Here is a 22,538-nt window from a genome sequence, read left to right as displayed (position 1 = left end):
CACCAACCGCGAGATCATGACTCAAGCGAAAGTCGGATGCTTAACTAACTAATCCACCCAGGCGCCCCTAAAGAAACATTTTTTTTAAAAAGACAGACTTAAAGAACTGGTGGGTGAGCTGAGGCAATTATTTAGGAAGCAGCACAGAAAGTTAAGGAGACAAGAAATGTGAAAAAGAGGTTGAGAGCTGTAGATAATAGAAAGACATGTTCTGATAGACTTTCATTGGAGTTCCAGAGAGAGAGAAGGGAATAGAGGCAACATTCAAAGAGGAAATGACCAAAGACACTATTCATAACACAGAGGAAGCACAATATATACCAAGCAGTGTAAGTAAAAAGAAACCCACACCACACACCTTAAAGTGAAAATGCTATAACAATAAAGGCAAACAAAGATTCTTTAAAGCATCAGGATAAAATAAGAGATCACCTACAAAAGAAAGACAGTAAGTCTAAAAGCAAATTTCTCCACAATTAGGCTAAAAGCAGACTTCACAAACTGTTTGTTGGCCCAGTAAAACCCAAATGGAAGACAAGTCAGGGAGATGATATCCTCAAAGTTCTGAGAAAAAATAAGCATCAATCTAGAGTTACATCCCTAGCAAGTCTACTTTTCAACAATGAGAGTTTATCTTAAAACACAAAAACAGATTTGCCACTGATTAGCCTACATTAAAGAAAATTCTAAAAGATTTACTTCAAAAGAAAGGAAAATTATGGGAATGCAAACTGCTGCAGCAACTCTGGAAAAACGTATGGGGGTTCCTCAAAAAATTAAAAATAGAACTACCCTACCGAGGGGGGCCTGGGTGGCTCAGTTGGTTAAGCATCCGACTTTGGCTCAAGTCATGACCTCATGGTTTGTGGGTTCAATCCACGTGTCGGGCTCTGTGCTGACAGCTAGCTCAGAGCCTGGAGCCTGTTTCGGATTCTGTGTCTCCCTCTCTCTCTGACCCTCCCCTGTTCATGCTGTCTCTCTCTCTCAGAAATAAATAAAACGTTAAAAAATTTTTAAAAAAAAACTACCTTACAATCCAGCAATTGCACTACTAGGTACTTATCCAAAGGTTATTAAGAGGGCTGTTTCAAAGAGGCACATGTACCCCAATGTTCAGAGGAGCACTATGGACAATAGCCAAAGTATGGAGAAAGCCCAAATGTCCNGCTAAGCAAAATAAGTTAGAGAAAGACAAATATCATATGACTTCACTTATATGTGGAATTTAAGATACAAAACAGATGAACATAAATGAAGGTAAGCAAAACTAATGTAAAAACAGGGAGGGAAACAAACCATAAGTGACCCTTAAATACAGAGAACAAACTGAGGGTTGCTGGAGGGGCTTTGGGTGGGGAGATGGGCTAAATGGGCAAGGGGCATTAAGGAGGACACTTGTTGGGATGAGGACTTGGTGTTATCTGTAAGTGATGAATCACTAAATTCTATTCCTGAAATCATCATTATACCAAATGCTAACTAACTTGGATATAAATTAAAAAATAATAAAAATTTAAAAAAAAGTGAGTTTAAAAATGAAATAAAAAAGAAAGGAAATTATTCCAAAAGTAAGATTTTTAAAAAAGATACTATTTTTAAGTAATCTCTACACCCAGTGTGGGACTCGAACCCACAACCCTGAGATCAAGAGTTGCACACTCCTCCAACTGAGCCAGCGAGCAACCCTCCAAAAGTAAAATCTAAAGTTCATGAAGGAATAATGAACAGTTTTGGATTTATTTGCACTTAATGAAAATAGCTTTAAAGTACATAAAGCAGAAATGAACAGAATTATGACAAATCAAAAATATAGTGAACAATTTCAACACACTTTTGATAAGTGAAACAGACATAAAAGATATAAAGAAGATTTGGATAATGCAATTACCCTTGAATTTTTGAACGTATGTAAAAACATGTACCCAACAATTCAGAAATCTGCATTCTTCTCAAACACGTGTGAAATATTTGCAAACAGAGATCACATACTAGGTTAGTGCTACTTATACTACCTCTGCTAAAACACCAGGTTTTTCTCAATTTTGGGGGTGACTTTTAATTTTGAAATAATTTTAAACTTAAAAAAAGTTGCAAGCATAGTAGAATGAACTGTCTTCAAACAGACTCACCAATGCCAACATTTTGCCTTTCATTTTTTCTCTATTTTTTTCTGAAGCCATGGAGAGTAAGTTACAGATCATAATTCTTGGCCCCCAAATATTTTGTATTTTCTAAGAACAAAAGTATTCTCTTACATAACAACAGTGCAATTATCCACAGTCCATATTTAAATTTCACATATTGTCTGAGTCCTGTTCCTTAGCTCCATTTCCTCCAGAATCCAATGTAGAACCATGTATTGCATTTGTTGGCATATCCTGTTAGTTTCTTTAATCTGGAACAATTCCTCAGTCTTTCTTTGCCTTTTAAATTCTTTACCTAGTAGGGGGATCAAAATATGCCACCCCAGGGGCACCTGGGTGGCTCAGTCGGTTGAGCGTCCAACTTCAGCTCAGGTCATGATCTCAAGGTTCATGGGTTCAAGCCCCATGTTGGGCTCTGTGCTGACAGCTAGCTCAGAGCCTGGAGCCTGCTATGGATTCTGTGTCTCCCTCTCTCTGACCGTCTCCTGCTTACACTGTCTCTCTCTCTCTCTCTCTCAGAAATAAATAAAAACATTAAAAAATATGCCACCCCAAAATATGCCACTCTGGTATAAAGGATATTGAGCTGAAGGCAACTGAGTAAAAGCAAACATAGGATGAGCTTTCTGCCTCCCTGTATCTGCCTGAAAGTGGGGCATAAATTCCCCTTATGAGGATTTTATCCCACAACTTACTGCCCGTAAAGAGTCCAGAAACCCCTTTCTTTTGTCTTATCACTTCCCTACAATTTATCATTCTTTGTCAGAATGGTATAAAAGCCTCCAAGCCTAGCTGCTTCTTTGGGTGTTTTCTCTTCTTTCCATAGAGCCCCCTCCCCCATGCCACATAAAACTTTTAACATCAAATAAAATTTATATGCTTGTCTCCCATTAATCTGCTGTCAATTTGCAGGTTCATCCACAAACTCTAAGAGGACAGAGGAAAATTTTCCCTCTCCTACAACCCTTTAAAAGAGTACAGGCCACTTATGTTGCCAAATGTCCCTCAAATGGAGTTTATCTGATGTTTCCTCATTGTTTGATTCAGGTTGAGATTTTTTTTTTTGCTGGAAAGCCGCATAAGTGATATTGTATCCTTCTCAGTGCATCTCAGGGCCTCATGGAGGCCCATGGTGTCAGTCAGTGCCATTATTGATAATATTAACTCTAATCACTTGGTGAAAGTGGTATCTGCCAAGTTGGGTTTTTTTCCCCTATAAAGTTACTATTTTTTCCTTTGTAACTGGTAAGTAATTTGTGGAGATGTACTTTGAGACTATGAAAATTTTTTAGTCTTCATCAAACTTTCTGTTCTAGTTTAGCATTGTTAATTCTTGTTTGAACCAATCACTACCATATTGCAAAATAGTGATTTTCTAAGTCCATCATTTCTTCTCCAGTTATTAGTTGGCATTCTACTATAAGGAGATGCTTCCTTTCTTATCAAGCTAGCTAGTTATCTTTGGTATGGACTTATGCATTCTTATTCAGTGGCCTATAATCTGTTACCTACATCACTTACTTTGGTTATAAATCAAATTCTACTCAAATTGTACATCTTTAGCTAGTGGGTATGTCTTCAAATTACTCCCCCTGTCCTTTTGACATAATCCCCTCATTTTTTGACCACTTTGTAAAAAAATGTTCTGGCACAACAAGATATTCCTGGCTCATCTTATACTTTCCATGCCCCAGACTTAGATTTGGCCATTTCTCCGAAAAGTCTTAGTTCTTTTTAGTAGGGAATGGTATCAGAAAATCAAGATCTGTGTGGCAGACCAATACTTATATAAAATACAAAAATTAATTTCTTTAAAAATAATGCACCTAGCAGAATTAAATGCAAATCTTCTCTGAAGAAACCTACTTCATTCAAGTCCTCAAAAAAAAAATCCCACAAATGAAATTCCAAGGTAAGCTAGCATATCACTGTCAAAAACAACTAAATATGCATGGGAAAAAGATACTATATGCAAGAACCAAAAGAAATAATAGACAATAGAAATAGACTTAAGGACTTTTGCCCTGGATATGTAAGAGCTTAGAGAAAAAATAATAAAACCACTAAAAGACATTAAAGACAAGCCAAACAGGTGAAGAAATATACCACGTTTAAAAATTGGAAAACAATATCACAACGGTGTTAATTATTCTCAGAGAGTTTTATAATATCAGTGCAATTCCAGTGGAAATCCCACCAGGATTTTTCATGAAATTTGAAACATTAATCTAAAATGTATATGAAAAATCAAAGGGGAAAAATAGCTAAGACATTCGTGAGGAAGATGAAATAGGTAGGGACACTTGTCCTACCAGATATCGAATATTGTAAAGCTATAGAAATTAATACAGTAGGACATTGGTACCAGGACAGAGAAAGTGATCTCAGTGAAACAGAAAAGAGAGCCCAGATGTAGACTTCTGTATTCATGGAAACTTGATATATGAGAGATTTGGCATGGCAAATCACAGAAGAAAATGGGATGAGACAATTGATTGGCATAGACAAGAGTCAATTTCTAATATATTAAAGATTTAAAATGAAAGGACAAGCTTTATAACTTTTAAATTTATTTTTAATATTTTGAGAGAGAAAAAGAATGAAAGAGTGCACACGGGGAGGGGCAGAGAGACAGGGAGAGAGAGAGAATCCCAAGCAGGCTCTGCAGTGTTAGCACAGAGCCTGACATGGGGCTCAAACTCATCAACTGTGAAATAATGACCCAAGCTGAAACCAAGAGTTGGATGTTTAACTGACTGAGCCACCTAGCATCCCAGCAATTTTTTAAAGAATGTATTGGAAAATATCATTCTGACCTCAAGGAGAGAAGGATTTTTTTTTTTAAACAAGAAAGAAAAGGGCCAGCCAAAAAAAGAAGACTGATAAGATCAACAATATTAAAATTAAGAACTTTTATTCAAAAAGACAACATAAAAATATGAAAACATAAGCCATGTTTTCATGGGAATTCTTGCAACACTCATGACTGATAAAAGATTAATATTCAGATTAGAAGAACAGAAAGAAAGAAAGAAAGAAAGAAAGAAAGAAAGAAAGAAAGAAAGAAAGAAAGAAAAGAAAGAAAGAAAGAAAGAAAGAAAGAAAGAAAGAAAGAAAGAACGAGAGGGAGGGAGGGAAGGACAGTGGGGGACAGAAACAGAGAGACCAAAAGAAAATAAGCAAAAGTCGCAAGTAGGTATTTCATAGATGAGAAACACAAATAATCCATGAAAAGTTATCCATCCTCATTAGTAATTAGGAAAATGCAAATTTAGATCACAACATACCGCTCTACTTGATTATAAAGTTGGTGCAGATGTGGATAAAGGGCTATAATACACTGCTGGTATGTAAATTGTTAGAACTACTTTGGAAAATAATTCGGCACTACTTCAGGGAGTTGAACATTCATGTACACTATGAGACAGGAAATCTACTAAGTACTCTAGAGAAATCCTTAAATATAAATAACAAATATATTCATAACAGCAAAAGCAAACAAAACACACACACAAAAAACCCAAACTAAATAAATGAAATGTTTATCAACAGGAAATAAAGCATAGCTACATAGATCAACATGTATGAATGTAAGAAACACCTTGGTGGAAAAAAGCAAGTCACAGAAGGCTAAAAACAATATAATACTGGGCTGTTTGCACTGACAGTGTGGAGCCTGCTTGGGATTCTCTACCCCCCTGCCCCTCACCCTTCTCCTCCCGCTCGCACATGCTCTCTCTCTCTCTCAAAAATAAACATTAAAAAAACAATATAATACCATTTTTACAAAACTCACACACAAGTAAAGCAAAACAGTATTTTTAGAACACATCAAAAATGCAAAATATTATTTTTGAAAGGGGTAAGGGAATGGCGACAAGAAAAAACTTCAGGTTAGGAGCCCATCTGATGGAGGGGCAGGTTGATGGGAGAGGGGGTACAGGTAAATGTGGCAGTATGTTCTAGTTGTTACACTGAGTAGCAGGTTCATGAAATTCACTTTATTATACTTCTTAATCTACATCAGTTTCCTCAATCTTGACACTGTTGACATTTGGGACTGGATAAATTTTTGTTGTGATATTTAGTAGCATCCCAGGCCTCTACCCACTAGATGCCTGTAGCACCTGCTTCCCAGCTGTGGCAGTAAAAAATATCTCCAGACATTGTCCGATGTCCCTGGGGAGCAAAATTGGCCCTGGTCGAGAATCACTGGTATATATATATGATACATTTCTGAATGTTTTAAATGTTCCATAATAAAACAAAGTTTAGAAGTGATGAGTAGAAGTTTCAGTCTGTCTGTGAAGCACAACTAGGAAGTAATCATTAAGCGCCGAGAAAGCCAGAGCCTGCACAGGCCTTTGAAGTGACAGTGCAGAGCAGTGAGAGCTGACAGTTTCAGGAGGATTTTGACTAGCTGGTGATATTTCTAGAAATGGTACCGGGTATTGGGAAATCAATGACTCCAGAGACATTGGAGGGATATTTCTGCAATCTTTCTCAATTCTTTGGGAAATCCAAAAGCTTAGTTTAGCGTTTCAGAATACTGTTTAATTTTTTAAAAACCCATTATTGATTTTTTAAAAACGAGGCTTTTTGTTTATAGAAGACCTCCTAAGGAACTAAAGGATGTCTATACATTTTGTTAACTTTGAGGGGGTGGCTATGATTGCAAAGTTACCACACATTTAACTGTGGCCCCTGGATGACTGCGATATTAACAGAAATAAGATCTGATAACGTAACACTGCTATTGTAGGATGATGAGTGATCCCACACTATTGCACCCCATTAATCGAAGAGCCTCCCCGGTGATGTGGTTCTGTTTGGAAATGCTTATCTGATTCTTATACTTACACTATAGCCCCATTTAACCCCTCAGGGGGAGAGTTTATTATCTTCATTTTAAAAATGGAGAGACATAGACACAAAGAAGATACTTGAATTTTCAAGATAACATAATTCAGAATAATTAGAACTTGTGTGAAAATTGGGTCTACTCAATCATGGTCTGTGTGCCTTTTTCTCTAAGCTCTGAATTGTGCTTGGGCATGTGTGAGCATTAGTGTGTAGATGTGTGTGTGTGTGTGTGTGTGTGTGTGTGTGTGGTTGGGGAGTGCGTGTGTGTTTCTCTGAGGACAAGGGGCGGGGAGGAAACAAAGGACTGAAGAGAAGAACTAGGAGGAGAGGCATCTGATTGAGAATATGCCTTGGGCACGATCTCTCTGAGTTTCAGTTTCTTTAACTATAAAAACTTACAGAATGATTGCAAAAATCAAATGAGATATGTATTTGAAAGTACTTTATGTTTCTGTATATAAATGTGATTGTCATTATTAACATTATTACTTAAAATGCAATACAGATGATAAAGCAATTCTCACGGGTAAAACAACCCACATTTTCTTCACTTCCTTGACACTAGCTCTTACCATATGTCCAGTTCAGAGGAATATTCAGTGGCTCCCAGCAAGGCATCAGGAGGGCGATACCAGAGGGTCACAACTTCTGAAGAGTATGTCTGGCTGGGAATAGACTTTGCCCGAGCAAGACCTGGCCAAAGAGAAAAAGCACAGAACTCACTGTCCTATGACTTTCTGGAGAGTCAGGAAGAGATGCATGCTACCAAGGAGTTAATAACTGGCAGAGTAAGCAATGTTAAAAAAAAAATACACAAAATTTGGATGCTTTTAATAGTTACTCCATCATCTTGACGCTTGCGTACCTCCTCATCAAGTGAAGAGGCCTCAAATTTTGGCCTACTTTGCAGCTAGATGTGGCCTTCCTGGCAGCTAAGTATAGTAAGGTGACTAAACTCTTGCCTATACACTATAAACAGAAGTGATGTGTGAACTTTCAGATCATGCCCTTTTGGAGGGGTTAAGCCTTCTTCCCTTTTCTTCTTCCTCTCAGCTACAATGAGAATGAGGTGGTAGCCATCTTATATATGTAGTTGGGGCAATACCTTAAGGATGGTAGGACCACGTGACAGAAGGAACATGGGTCGAGACACTGTGGGGCCACCATACAAGCTCTGACTACTTAGGTCAGACTGTTACATGAGAGAAAGTTAAGCTTATAGCATGTTTACACCTCGGTAATTTGGGGTCTCTGTAACAGCAACAGAACTCCATTCACAATTAATGTGGTTGCCTTCCATGTTTAGTACATACAAGGTGGGGACTGCTAATCCAAACTAATTAGCTTGGTAGGACCTTGAACACATCACTCCCAAGTTCTCCTCTGGAATATAAATGTACTTTTGTTAGTCAGCTACTTATCTTGCAGAATCACATGATGAACAGCTTGGAAAAAACATCAACAGATGAGTTCTCTGTTGTGGGGAATTCATAACTGAATATATGCCAAATGCTTACATGTCCGGATGAAAACTAATATATCAGAATAAAGTACAATAGTCATCTGATATCTTCCAAACAGAGAAGAGTGGTTTCTCAGCTCTAGTTTTTTAACAAGTATTTATTGAGTGCCTGCTGTGGTGTCAGGCATTAGGGATGTGATGATAAACAAAATAGACTCCGGCTGTCTTCATAATGCTTACAGTCTATCAGAGGAGACAAAATCATTACACAAATATATGTGTGCATATCATTATAAACTGCAATAAGTGCTAAAATGGAAAGATACAGCGATGCTCCAGGGAAATCTGTGTCACTTTAATAGGAATAAAAAACCTCAGGTACTCATGCAATACAGCTCTATATGTAGGTGACCAGGACAAGTGTCCTGGAACCTCTATTTCAATAGGAGTGCATCCTAAAATCTGGGGTTTACCTCTTTATCCTGTCATCATGGGATAACCTTGATCGATTCTGAATTTTTATATCCATTCAGATGTAGGAAAACCTACTAGGTACAGTTCACTCTGTACGCGAATGTCTCTCTATAAAAAATGGCCATGGGGCAGTAGTGGTGCCCAAGTTTTACGATCTGATAGACTGAGGCTTGATGGAATCCTAAGAAGCTACCAATCTTGCCTTGTTTCTTGCCTCACACTTCCTATATGGTAGTTTGACATCCTCACAAAGCACCACGTTCCATTTGCCTCCACTTTTCAAAGCCCAGGCCTAGTCAATGCTTTAAACACGTGCACACAAAAGCATCATTGTTCATAGCCCAGAAAGAGACTCAAGGGGAGACTTACCAAAATCAGCCAGTTTGAGCTCTCCCAGGTGACTGATGAGTAAGTTCTGAGGTTTCAGGTCCCTGTGAAGAACGTGTTGGTGGTGGATGTATGCCAGGCCCCGCAAAAGTTGAAACATGAAAAGCTGGAAAGAATGAACACCTTATCTAAGCAGATTTGAGCCACTATGTGTTGATTTCTCCTCTAAATCAAAAACAGTCATCTGAAAGAATATAGTAAAAGTGTCCCTTGAGAGAAGAAAAAAAAAAAAAAAAAAAAAAAAGATTTTACATTCAGAGAGGGGGAAAAAAAGACAAAGAAAGTCAAATAAGTAGACCATGTCCTAAACAAAGGGATTCTGCCTTTTCCTGACATCTCATTTCTTTGATACTGGAGGAATTACCCTTCCTTAAAAATCTAAAGGGAAACTTTGAAGTTTCCTTTGGAACTAGTTATTGATTTCGATGTGAAAGATTTAATTTTTTTCCCCACCAATGAACTTGGCATATAAGATCAAAGTTGACCTGGAAATGATATTCTAAGGTTTACAACTGCTTAAGTTTTCCAGGCTCTCTGATATGAAGCCCTTTTAAAAACATAACACAAGGAGACCAGACTGAGAAATATATCTCTAGATGGTATTAGGAAATAAAGGAACTATTACCTTTTTAAACCTATTTTTAAAGTCTGAAGTTCAAAGCTAAAAATAAGCTATAGTGCAGCCATTTGATTAAAGAGAAAAGAGAGACAAAAAAAAAAAATTAGACCAAAAAAAAAAGCATAAGGAATAAATAGTAGAAGAAATAGGAGGGAAAAATACATTCTGGGCTCAAAATTTTAAATGTTGGGTGTGGTTATAAGGCATAGAAACCAAAGACAGTATTAGGTTCCCACCAATGTAGAAGCTTAAGGAAAAAAAGAATGCTTAGGATTCCAATGTCTTTTGCTCTTTTCTAGTGCCACTGGCAATTAAGAATTGAAACACCGACATTAGTTGTTTACAAAGACCTATGCCAACTGAGAACGTGTTCTGGCAGTTTAGAAAAGAAAGCCCAGCCCCAGAATTCCTGGAGACACAGGCAAAATAGCAGATGCAGAGCTGTGCAGATATATCCACTTTTTCCATCACATCCTGGAAACTGGGAACTTCAGAGATGCTGGGACCTGTACTGACCTAACAATGACTAGGAAACATTGGAGCCAAGCCGAGGGGCAGCTCGGTCCAACCGGGGAAGAGGCCTGGGGGGTTTGCCCACCATGTCACAGCTGTGTCTGTATAGCTCCGTGCAAGTCCTACGTCAGGCTCATGAGTCATTTAAGAATGTTAAAAATTTCTTGACACTCCTACTTCAAATGTTCACTGGTCTATGAGTTTTCCCAGTGCTTTTCAATGTGGAAATACTGAAGAAAGAGGGAACAATAGACAATGGAGGGAGAGGGACTGAAGGGAGGAAGGGGAAAACATTTATTGTATGCCTAGCACCTCTCATAATCCTCAAAGTAACCCCGTGAGGGAGATAACTCCTGTCCTCAATTTACAGATAAGAAAAATAGGGCTCAAGAATACTTTAAAAACATGTCTAGAAACAGTCAGGGCCAAAACTCAAACTCAGACCTGCCTAACTCCACTACACCATTCAGAGAAACTAAAGAAAACTAAAACCTGACATGGAAAGGAAGAGTCAGCTGGCTGAGTCAGAGACAGAATTTCTTAGTGGGCCAGCCTGAAATGCCTTTCATGTTGGAGTACAGAATGCTCTCACGAATTAGTCACACCTGCCTCCCACCTTCTTGCTCTTCAATCCCTTTCCTCCCTCGCTCCACCTATATGTTCACAAGCATTCGTAAATGGTAAAGCACTGCAGTATTAATGTATGCCCTGACTAACCTCACCATCCACTCACTCTTGAATCCTTTGCAACCTAGATTCTTCTTTCACATCACCAAAGCACCATTAACAGAACTCAATCTGATGGTGTTTTCTTAGTCAACATCAAGCCAGATCATGGGTGATTCTTTCCAGAAAGACTTCTCATACCCCAGCGGTTAGTCCTGTTTCCAAAACAGTGAGGCTCTTGGGGACAAGATAATTTCATTGGGCTAGTGCTATCTAGGCATTTTCACTGCTGCCATTGCTATGGAAAATTCATCCTTACCCCTACTTGCTTTGAATGGAAAACTTCCTTTGTGCTTCTACATACCCCTAAAAAACTCCTCAATTTATTAGTGTATCCCTCACAAATCCGCAAAATAGTTAAGTATGGTTTTCAACTGTATTCTTGGTATTAGTGACACTCTCAACCATGCCTTCCCTGAAATTGTCTCTTCCTTTGATTTCCATGAGACTGTATTTTTCTGGATCCTCCACATTCCTAAAAGCTTCTTTCTTTTCTCTTGCTCTCCTGTTCCTCTTTCAACATCTAAAGGCAAAAGTTCTATAATCAGTTCCTTAAGCTTTATGTATTTTCTCTTTAGGTTGTCTACTCTCTTATCTTTAACTACAAACTACATGTTCCAGTTACCCTCAAGTCTACATCTCCAGTGTATATCTTCCTCCTGGGCACCAATCTCCTCTCCGATTGTCTGCTGCTCATTTCCCTTTGGATTTCCACCTCAACTAGAAACTCACTATGTCTAAAACAGGACTCCTTCTCCTCTTCTTCAAATCAACTTCTTCTATTTCTCTTAATAGAGCTATAATTCTTCTGGTCGATCAAGGAGATTATGTTAGAAACCCAGAAGCTGAGGCCTTTACTCTAGACTTCCTGAATCAGATGCCTGGGTCCTTCATCTGCTCATTGAAGTTTGAGAAGCACTGGGCCAGCCCACATCAGTGAACTCCTAATGGAATCCCCTACTCTTTAAGCCATCCCACAGACCACAGTTACATAAATTTCCTTCTGATCATGTCATTCTCTCTCAATGCAAACCCCTTCAATGACTCTACTGTCTAAGAAATATAGTCCACATCTTAGAAAATAAGGCTCTCAACCATCTACCCAATCTATTTTCCAAGACTTACATACCCTCATTTCAGTAATATAGTCTCTATTTTGGGCCAACAGGACCAGAAATGCAGTACTGGCACTAGTGGAAAAGAATCTTAGCCAAGAATCATTTTTAGCAATGGCAAAAACTGGTTCTATAACTTCCGGCAAAATATTTGTCTTCTCAAACCTTGGATTCCAAGATTCCAATTCTGCAAATTAAGAAAATTAGGCCAGCCCAGGGTTTTTAAGGATTTTTTTTTCCTGCTGCAACTTACCATAAGAAATACACCTGTAGCCAGTACTCACATTCATACATAGATATAAGTACAGTTTCAACTGGAACAAAAGTTGTACAAAATAATATTCTTACTAGGTGTTACAAACCCTAATATTTTTTATTCTTTTCTCATCTAATCCATTTCATTTTTTAAAATGCTAGTGTTAATCACCAAATTGATTTCATAACCCACTAATAAGTCAAAACATGAAGACTAAAAAACAGTGTGGTTCCTTTAACCCTAACAGTCCATGACTCTGGGATCCTCTATCTTGAACACATCCTCTACTTCTCTGCTCTGTACCTTTGCTGAAAACATTCCTTCCTCCAGTGACATCTTCCCCTATTCCAGTCTCTTGAAATGCAATATATCTTTTAATGCCTGCCTTAATAAAAGCTCTTAAAATGAGAAGATATCTTTTACTTTTTTCTACATCTACAAGAGGTCTTATTTCTCACTCGGCGTTATTCACAAATGTCCTGTAATAGTATTTGTGCATACTTCTTATCTCTTGTTTTTGGTTGTAAGGCCCCTGAGGGTAGGGCTCATGTCTTACATCACTTTTTATCCTCCTAAGCATTTAGCACAGTGCCTGGTATGAGAGTCACTCAAGCCTGGAAATATTCTATTTTTCTCACAGTTATTCTTTCTCTAAGCCTTCCTCTATCTAATCGACATCTCTAGTTCGTTGACTCTTCTGCTCTGTCCCTAGCTATCAGCAACCTGCCTATCTTCACTTCCTTCCCTCAGATTAGACTCCCATTTAGAAGTCTCTGACCATCACTGTAACCTCTCTCTTGACAGTCTCCTCAACTCTCTTGCCCAGCTGTCTTTTTCTTTCACATGTCTGGCAAAACCCCAACTCTGAATCAATCTAACAGTCTACTCTTTACATTCTTCTACTTGAATTGCTAAGCACTGCCATTAAAAAAGAAATCCTATGATAATGCAGATGATTTAATGGTTTTCATTTTCATCAGAGTCTTCAAAACACTACTAGACATTCCTTCTTTTTGCCTAATTAGGTCTCTATTCCATTCTCCACTAGCTATCTTAAAATGTTTTTACTCTCCTCAACTCCCTGTCCTCAAATCTTTTCCCCCTTGTTTCTAGGACTCAATGAAGTTCCCTTACTATCAATTCTCAAAGCATTTCTAGTTAACATGGCCATAGCCCTTATCACTTTGCTTCTTATTAGCTATTGAAGCCCATATATCATACTGAGTTTGAAAATTATTGAAAGTAAGAAGCACAACTTATTCATTATTGAAACCTCAGAGCTTAATATAATACGAAGTACTCAATCATTCTTGAATGAAGGAAGGAAGGAATATAAATATTAGTTAAATGAATGAATATGAATATATCATATATGAATTTCATATGTGTTATATCAAGGACCAATCAATTATTTAATGCAATAAAAACCTTAGGAAATGAAAAGTATGAAATAAAAATGGTTTCTAAAATTTATATCAGACAGAGAATTACAGCTAGTTAAGAGTTTATTATTATTTCTATTCTCATAACTAGAAAATGGAACTTGGTCCCATTTATATTAGGATCTGATAGAAAAGGCAAACTGATAACCAAATTAGACCAACAAAGGTAGTTTATTTTCTGATTCTATTGGGAAAATATAAGTACAACACAAATTTTATCACAAACCACAGTAGTCTGCCATGAATAAAATATTTTATAATGTCATAGCTTCACTTCTTTCCTTTTAATGCAATTCTTGCTCACTGGTTTATACTTTTAAAGACACATTTGCATGATGGCAATGACTAACAAGTTTAGGCTGCCTGGAAAATAGCTATAGCTATTTATAACCCCTCTATATCTTGAGGGTCAACTCTTAAAAAAAAAAACTTTTCTCTAGAATATCAATGATATGCATCTTCTTACTTAGTATCATGAGTCTCTGCTTTGTGATGACAGTCTGTTTCAAAATTCTTCTGCTGAGTCCTGATCCTCAAAGTACTCACCCTGACATTGTGAGGATGAAGCCCTCCTGGGTGCTGAGACATGTACTGGGCCAGGTCTGTGTGCTACACAAAATGGGGAAGGAGAGAGTGATGTCAGTGGAGCTTGAACAGTGTCCTAAAGTAGACCATAGATCGACTGTCAGAGGTATTACAAACTTCAGAGTTTTTTAGACTACAGTACAAAAGATACATAACCAGGTTTCCCAAGACCTCACTGTTAAGGTCAAACACAGTGTATCTTTCTAAATGACTTCTTACAAGGAAGCTTGTTTCTCATCACAAAAAGATGCTCATTTTAAATGACAGCCACTGAACATGGTGGTGCAGGCATTCTCACTCTCCTTGGAGGCAAGTCAAGTATATATGCCCTATGATTTATTTCCGCTAATATTTGAATGGTTTTTTCCTTTCCAAAATATGAAAATGAGTTATTATTTAGTAAGCTTGTATACAATTTTTTAAAACCTTGTGATTTATGTCTTTATTGTCAATGAAAAAATGTTGGGTTCTGCTCAGATGGTCATTAAAAATAGATAAAAAATAAGTACGAAAGTTTTATTGAGGAGGCAAACTCAAAGTGCTTATTTATTATTTTCGGTAAGGGGGGAAAAGACAGCAAATACAGTGGGTAAAGAAGCAGGACTAAAGAAGGAGTGTAAGAACAATAGGCTCTAGTAATCATAATAATGAAAATTTCCATGACACTTTCCACATTGTAATGAAAGTTTTATCACGCCATAAAATATTAACAGATTCATTGTACAAGCACCAGGCTTTTCCCTCATGCTTTATAAAATGCTGGGGCAACTCACCATGTATTCAAAAACAAATGTCAGTGTCTCTTTGGTATGGATGATGTCGTGCAGGAGCACAATATTGGCATGTTTCAAACCCTTCAGAAGAGAAGCTAGAACAAATTAAACAAAATGTTAATTCAATCATTGATAATGAAAGTACTGCTTTAAAGATATCAAGCAGTATTTATTTTTTAAACATTTGAAATCAATCATCCTGATTTTTCTTTATTGCTGGGAAAAAACTCTTGTGAAATAATATTAAAAATTACAAAAGACCTTCATCATTTGTCAAGTGGCAAGTCATTGCATTTACATAACTTATTTTTCTTACAGGCTAGAGCAGTTGCAAAAAACTATGTTTCCATTTATCTAATCAATTTCATCAAAGCACTCAGAGCACTTTGCAAATGCTTCCCTCTGGGAATCTTATCTCTGCTTCAGAGTTACAGGAGAAGAGGCCTGGAGAGATAAAGACCATTGGATGAGCAGGAAATGGAGTATTCTGCCTTCTAGAGTAGGACTTTGCAACATGTGACCATTCTCTAAAATTGAAAGTGTCACAGAAGGTCAGCAGGACCCGTGGATGTGATTAGTGGAAGGCAGGGATAAGAGTATGGGATGAAGAATTGTTGAAACATAATAGAGGGAAGAGAATTTCTTAAAGGGAGAATTGCCAACCTCTGTGGAAAGGAGAAAATGCAAACCTGAAAGGAGGACAGAGCCAATCTTGGGGAGCCCAGGGGAGTGGGAGTGGGGAGGTCTGAGGACTGTCTCTTGCATCTTTAATAACAGATTATTATTAGGTCAGTAAAGGCAGCCTTAAAAGGGAGAAGTCAGCATAAAAGGCCCGTGAGTGGCTGGGAAAGAGTCTGAAAAGCTCTCTTTGGGAGCTTCAGGGATCCGAAGACCCCTCTTCACAAGGGTGGAGACCAGAAAAGGCATGATAGGGAGATGAGTCTCGACTCAGGACACCCCTGCATGAATAGTGTCCTTAAGACTTACAGGAAAGGAAAAGTGAAGTATCAAAACTCAAATCAATGTTCTGCAGGGTATGCTTATATGTCATGAATTTCCTATACCAACTCTTTCCCAGAATCCCATAAGATTAAAACCAAACCCAATTACTACCTCCAAATTTTAGAACAAATTACTCCTTTCAGGAGTCTTTCCTGTTGTAATGATCTTCTGCTATTTTGCCCTTCTGATAGCCATTTTCCTTCCTAGTGGGAACACCTCCATTTTCCTCTGGGGAATAAGCCCTCTACCCACTCAGTCCATGCTTTTCTGGTGGGGCTGACCCCATCCTTACCCAAGACTGGGTGTGTCCCCCAGGTCTGGCTAATCACAGCACAGCCCTTTCTAGCCGTAGTGATTGCTTCAGAGGTAGGCAAAACCCTCCTTTGCTGGTGTCATCCAGAAAGAAGTGCTTTCTTTTCCACTGTGAAAAGAACGCTGAGTTTGTAGGATTTCTCCAGGAGCTGCTCTGGCCAGATTACCAATCTGACATGGTGAGAGCATGTCTGGGAATAAACTAAGACAGAGAAAAACAATGTTGGGGATGGAGAGGTATGGATTCCTGGTGACATCATCTACATCATCTATGTCCTGCTAGCGCATAGTTAGCAGAACTATCAGCCAGTGACTTTCCTTCTTTACTTAACATCAGTTTGAGCTGGGAACCTTTAATCAGCAAAGGAGCCCTATTATACCTGCTAACCCTACTGTGCTCTATGACTAATAATCTAACTTTACTTTTTGCTCCTTGAATCTTTATGAACTAAATTTATTATTTCATTTTTACAAACATGTTGCTTTGTAAATGTAGGAAACTGTTTCACAGGCATCTGTTTGATGTCCCTAGCCCCAGCCTGAAGGTTGCTTGGGAATACAGGGAGTGACTTTGTGACTCTCCCTCTCTTTTGGATGCCGCTCAGCCAAGAGTAAGCACTTAATTTGTCAAATATACTTATTGAATGTCTTAACCAGAAACGGATTGTGGAGCCAGAGGCCCCATCATTTGCTATCTGAGTGAGCTCTGGGGAGTATCTCACTCCTTATGAAAAAGTGCTAACGCCTTTTCTGACTGGATTTCACAGGGTTGGCATAAGTATGCAATCAGATGTTATGTGTGGAACCCTTAGAAAATATAAAACATCACACGGCTGCAAATTAGAATTAATATCCCGGCCATCAGCTTCTTCTGCCTCTCCCTTTTACCTTGAATTCCAATAACCCCCCCACTCGAAGATCAATGACTTTAACTTTTGTTTATGTTATATTTCTGCCAGAGTTTGCAGCACCCTCCATATTTGTAGCAATGACTTCTTACTGTCAATTGAGAATGCTGTATTTTGTGTAATTTTTATTTATGAATTATGTTCATTTTCTCTTCCTGTGTGTGCCCACGCGCACACACACACACACACACACACACACACACACACACACATGCCCGCATTACAAAGCATGCACCAAAACTAGATTTTAAAGGACATGGGTAAGGCTGAAATTGTTAAGAATATTGTTAAAATATTTTAAAGTTATTTTTAATATAATTTTATTCTTACTTAAATTTGATGTTACTAAAACTTGTGATGCTTATTTTTAAAACTGTGGTGGCATGTTTTCTTAATCGTGATGGCTTCATCTTATCATTTGCTAAAAAGGTCAGGGAACAGTATCTACTTAGGATGAGGCTCACTGCTAACAACTGGGGGTATAAATCTTTATCTTATATAGTTTTCTTGATAATTTCTGTTTTATAAGAGTAGGAAAAGTGTCAGTTTGACCACTTCTCTGTTGTTCACTTATATTTATATATTATTAGTCTTATCTTCAATTCACAATTTCTTTGCAGAAATCCTTTTAAACTCCTCTCGACTCTTTTTCTCATATCCTTATCCAGTTCAGCAAATCACCACATGTCCAGAATCCCTCCCTTCTTGCCATCTCCTCTGCTACCATCCCAGGCCAAGATATCATCATATCTTTGCTGAATTAATGCAAACATCTTCCAGCTAGTGTTTCACTGCATCCTCCTTTCCCTTCTGTAGTCTGTCGTGCACAGAACAGCCAGGTAGTGTGATCCTTCTCAGAGGGAAGTCAAGGCATGCCTCTGCTGGTTCCAAACTCCCCAGTGGTCTCTCATCCCGCTCAGAATAAGACACAAAGGACTTGTAATGGCCTGTCCAGCCCTCATTACCTCTTTGCCCTCATCAGCTCATATTCCTATCCTTGCTCACTTGGCTCTAACACATTTGCCTCCTGGCTGTTCCTCCGACACTTCAACACATTTCCTCTCTGGGTCTTACACTTTTCCTTGTCTCTGCCTATAACCCTCTTATCCCATTCTCTGCACATTTCTCTCCTTGCTTCCTTCAGGTCTCCACTCAAACCATACACATGAAATCTGGGCTTCCATGACCTTTCTCAATGAAATAGCAGCCTCCCTACCCCTGATCTACCCTAGTGATCTTCTGTCCCTGTGCCCTGGTTTTATTCTTCACAGCGCCTATTGCTTATTACCCCTAACATATTATATATCTATTTTCTTTCTTTCTTTCTTTCTTTCTTTCTTTCTTTCTTTCTTTCTTTCTTTCTTTCTTTCTTTCTTTCTTTCAGGGGTGGGAGGGAGGGGCAGAGAAAAAGAGAAAACCCAAGCAGGCTCCACGCTTAGCAAGGAGCCCAACACGGGGCTCCATGCCATGATCCTGGGAGCCAAAATCAAGAGTGAGATGCTCAGTTGACTGAGCCACCCAGGCACCCCTCTATTTGTTTATTTTCTATCCACCCTTAAGAATGTAAACTCCATTGAAAGCAGGGACTTCTTTTTTGCTTATTGCTGTATCTTTAGTGTCTAGAACAATCTTTGGTCTATTACAAACATCCAGTAAATATTTAGTATTGAATTAGTGTCACTAATTACCTAATCTCATTTCTGTATCTATAATTGGTTGGCATAGGGTGTTTCTTTGAAATGCTTTCATTCGTTGGTTCTCTTCATTGTCTTCCTCATTAGATTATAAATGTTTGGGTGTTATTGCCATGTCTACTACAGCTTTTTTAACACCCCAGAACTACTGAAATACTTCTATGGAAACTGTGACTTTTGGTGAGCAATAATAGGCAATTTACATGAAAGAGTAGATGATGTTTAAGGAATTTATCTCATAGTATTGGTATATTGTTTGGTCCATCTACCAAAGGGATCTAAAATGCCTATAGCCTCAGATGTGTGGGTCTCAAACCCAAGAAGAAAAGGCCTTTCTTCTAATTTCAAGCCTGCCTCATAAACTTCACAGTAGGATATGGTGTGTTCTGCAGACTCACAAGCTGAGGAATACAAAAGCCACCTGAGAAGGGGAAAGATTCTTAAATCAGAGCGTTCTGATTCCTGTAAAATTATTGTTTTTATAATTCACATTTTCTAAGTATATCTATTTTTGTTTTTTGTCAAAGAAAAAGACACACAGATAAATTGGAAAGTTTTTAAAGCTCCAGACAAGTGGAATCATAATGGAATTTCTTTGAGTCATTTCAAAATATTTCAGTGATGATGATACCTCATTGAGCATTTACCACATGCCAGGCGTTGTTGTAAGAAGAACTCTGCATATATTAACTTGGTATGAGAACACTCAGAAAACCAAAGAGAAAACCTGATGAAAACAACATAATCCCAAAGATCAGGAAAAATGAGCCACAACTGAGCATTATTCAGCTCACTTAAAAAATGCAAAATATTTCTTTACTATTATTTAAAATTTTTTTAACATTTATTTCTTTTTGAGAGACAGAGAGACAGAGTATGAGCAGGGGAGGGCAGAGCAAGAGGGAGACACAGAATCTGAAGCAGGCTTTAGGCTCCCAGCTGTCAGCCCAGAGCCCAACGTGGGGCTTGAACTCATGAACTGCGAGATCATGATCTGAGCCAAAGTCGGCCACTTAACCGACACCATACAGGTGCCCCTCTTTATTTATTTTAAATGTCTAAAAGTAGCATGATCAACTTGTTGAACATTAAATGACATTTAATTTGATTCTCATATATGTAAGATTTTAATAATTTTTAAAAATGTTTTCATCTTGCAATTATATGAAAATATTTATTTTCTTGGTTTTGTTCATTTTACTGGGGGTTGTGGCTTAGTGAAGTTGTAGGAAAATCGATGCTTTCCAAGTGCAATGGGTCATGATGTTTTGATTTTACTCTGCTGTGTTCTGCTTTACTTTGTATAAAAGATGATGATAAGGAAGACAAGGCTGACCCTCAAAGTCCTGTGGTGCAGCTCTATGTAGTGAATAGCTGGCTGGGAGCTTTTGAAGGCATGGATTGTCCCTGTCCTTGTTTTTGTACCTCCTGTACCTAGCATAGGCCAGGCATGTGGTGCTCAATATGTGCTTGTAAATTAATGAAGACCAAACTGTTGTAATTGAGTTTATGTAGGAGTCCATAATGGAGCTAATTTCCACCCCCAACCTCCACTGGACATTGAATTAAAAAGAGTTTGTGGTTCCTGATGTTACATTTTTTTCTGGCCTGGGTGTCACAAATCCAGTCAATGAGTTGAGTTATTCATTCCAAGAAAAGAAATCTAGATAAATTTAAATAAATGTTAAGACAAATGTTAGATAAGTACTTATCTGATTTCTTTGGAATTGTAATCCAATCACATATCATCATCCTGACATTTTGTTTTGTAAAAATATAACTATACACATATAAATGTGCTATGTCTGTGCTGTGATTTGATTGCATTCAGTGGAGGACTTTTTATAAACCAGGTCTCCCACAATCTATTTGTAGTAATAGGCAACTCAGGGGTTCTTACTGGTATCCTCTACCTCATTGTATGACCTTGGGGAGGTTCCTTAGTCTATTTTTGGCTCAGTTTTCTTATGTATGGACTGGGAAATATTATTGTTTTCTTTTTTTTAAATTTTTAAATGTTTATTTATTTTTAAGAGAAAGAGACACAGAGCATAAATGGGGGAGGGGCAGAAAGAGGGAGACACAGAATCTGAAGCAGGCTCCAGGCTCTAAGCTGTCAGCATAGAGCCCGATATGGGTCTCAAATCCACCAACTGTGAGATCATGACCTGAGCCGAAGTTGGATGCTCGACTGACTGAGCCGCTCAGGTGTCCCTGTAATGTTTTCTATTAAAGAATGGTCTTAAAAGATTCTCAACTAAAACTGTTTCTAATTTAAACACTGCAATTACTAATGTTGTAGAGTACATGATAGAATCAGAAGTGACAAATGTACAATATTATTTTCTTTAAAATATTTCTTCTGCATTTTGCTTAATGTTTATACAAAATGTATCATAAAACCAGATTCCTATTTTTATTTTTACTTCTGCTAAAGGAGAAGTGCTTGAGTTACGGATTTCTAAATTTGTCATAGTAAAGTAGCATTAGAATAGAATAGATTCTAATATCTAATAATTCTGATTACTAGTTCTGAGGCTCAGATAAGTTACTTCTGATTCCTTCATCTGCACAACAAAAATAATATGCTTTACCTCTTAGAGTTGATATAAGTGTTTTAAAAAAAATAATGGGGGAAAGGAGGAGAAAAGATTGTCACATGCCTAGTCTTCAAAAAAGGTTAGTTATATGACTGTTTCCTAAACAAATGCTGCTAAGAGACTGAAAGTCCTGGGTTTGAACAAAAAGTTTCTATTTTTTTGAAAGATACTTAAAATAATGCATATTATGGGATGCCTGGGTGGCTCAGTCAGTTGAGCACCCGACTTCGGCTCAGGTCATGATCTAGCGGTTCATGGGTTCAAGCCCCGCATCGGGCTCTGTGCTGACAGCTAGCTCAGAGCCTGGATCCTGCTTCAGATTCTGTGCCTCCCTCTCTCTGATCCTCCCCTGCTCATGCTGTCTCTCTCTCTCTCTCAAAAATAAATAAAATATTTTAAAAAATAATGCACATTATTAAGCTATTGATACACAGTTTCATAAAACTAGGGAATGTGTTCTTACATAAAAGCTTAAAAATTCACCTATTCAAATGAAAGTATTTTCTCCTAGTTGTTTTTTTTTTTTGCTCTCCTAGTTGTAAAAATAAACATTTAAAATATAATTCTAGAGCTGATTATGGAAGATTTTTTCCAGTTGTTATAAAGGCAGCTAACCTTTTTAATTAGCAAAGGAATGAAGGTAGGGAACATGTCTATTTTGTG

General features: G+C 37.9%; 1 protein-coding gene across 2 annotated transcripts in view; it reads right to left on the bottom strand.

Annotated features, from left to right (window-relative positions):
* CDK15 (cyclin dependent kinase 15) overlaps positions 1 to 22,538 on the bottom strand; it is an 80,249-nt gene that overhangs the window by 44,372 nt on the left and 13,339 nt on the right. For both annotated transcript variants that reach the window (XM_077747627.1, XM_077747628.1), the window contains exons 5-8: positions 15,360 to 15,454; positions 14,548 to 14,610; positions 9,313 to 9,436; positions 7,580 to 7,700 (exon numbers count right to left, since the gene is read on the bottom strand). In XM_077747627.1, the coding sequence (XP_077603753.1) occupies positions 7,580 to 7,700; positions 9,313 to 9,436; positions 14,548 to 14,610; positions 15,360 to 15,454 (403 nt within the window). The remainder of the gene's footprint in view (positions 1 to 7,579; positions 7,701 to 9,312; positions 9,437 to 14,547; positions 14,611 to 15,359; positions 15,455 to 22,538) is intronic.

This window comes from Crocuta crocuta, unplaced genomic scaffold (genome assembly GCF_008692635.1).
Source record: "Crocuta crocuta isolate KB4526 unplaced genomic scaffold, BGI_CrCroc_1.0 scaffold159, whole genome shotgun sequence".
Classification (NCBI taxonomy): Eukaryota; Metazoa; Chordata; class Mammalia; order Carnivora; family Hyaenidae; genus Crocuta; species Crocuta crocuta.
This window is presented reverse-complemented; position numbering and strand designations above follow the sequence as displayed.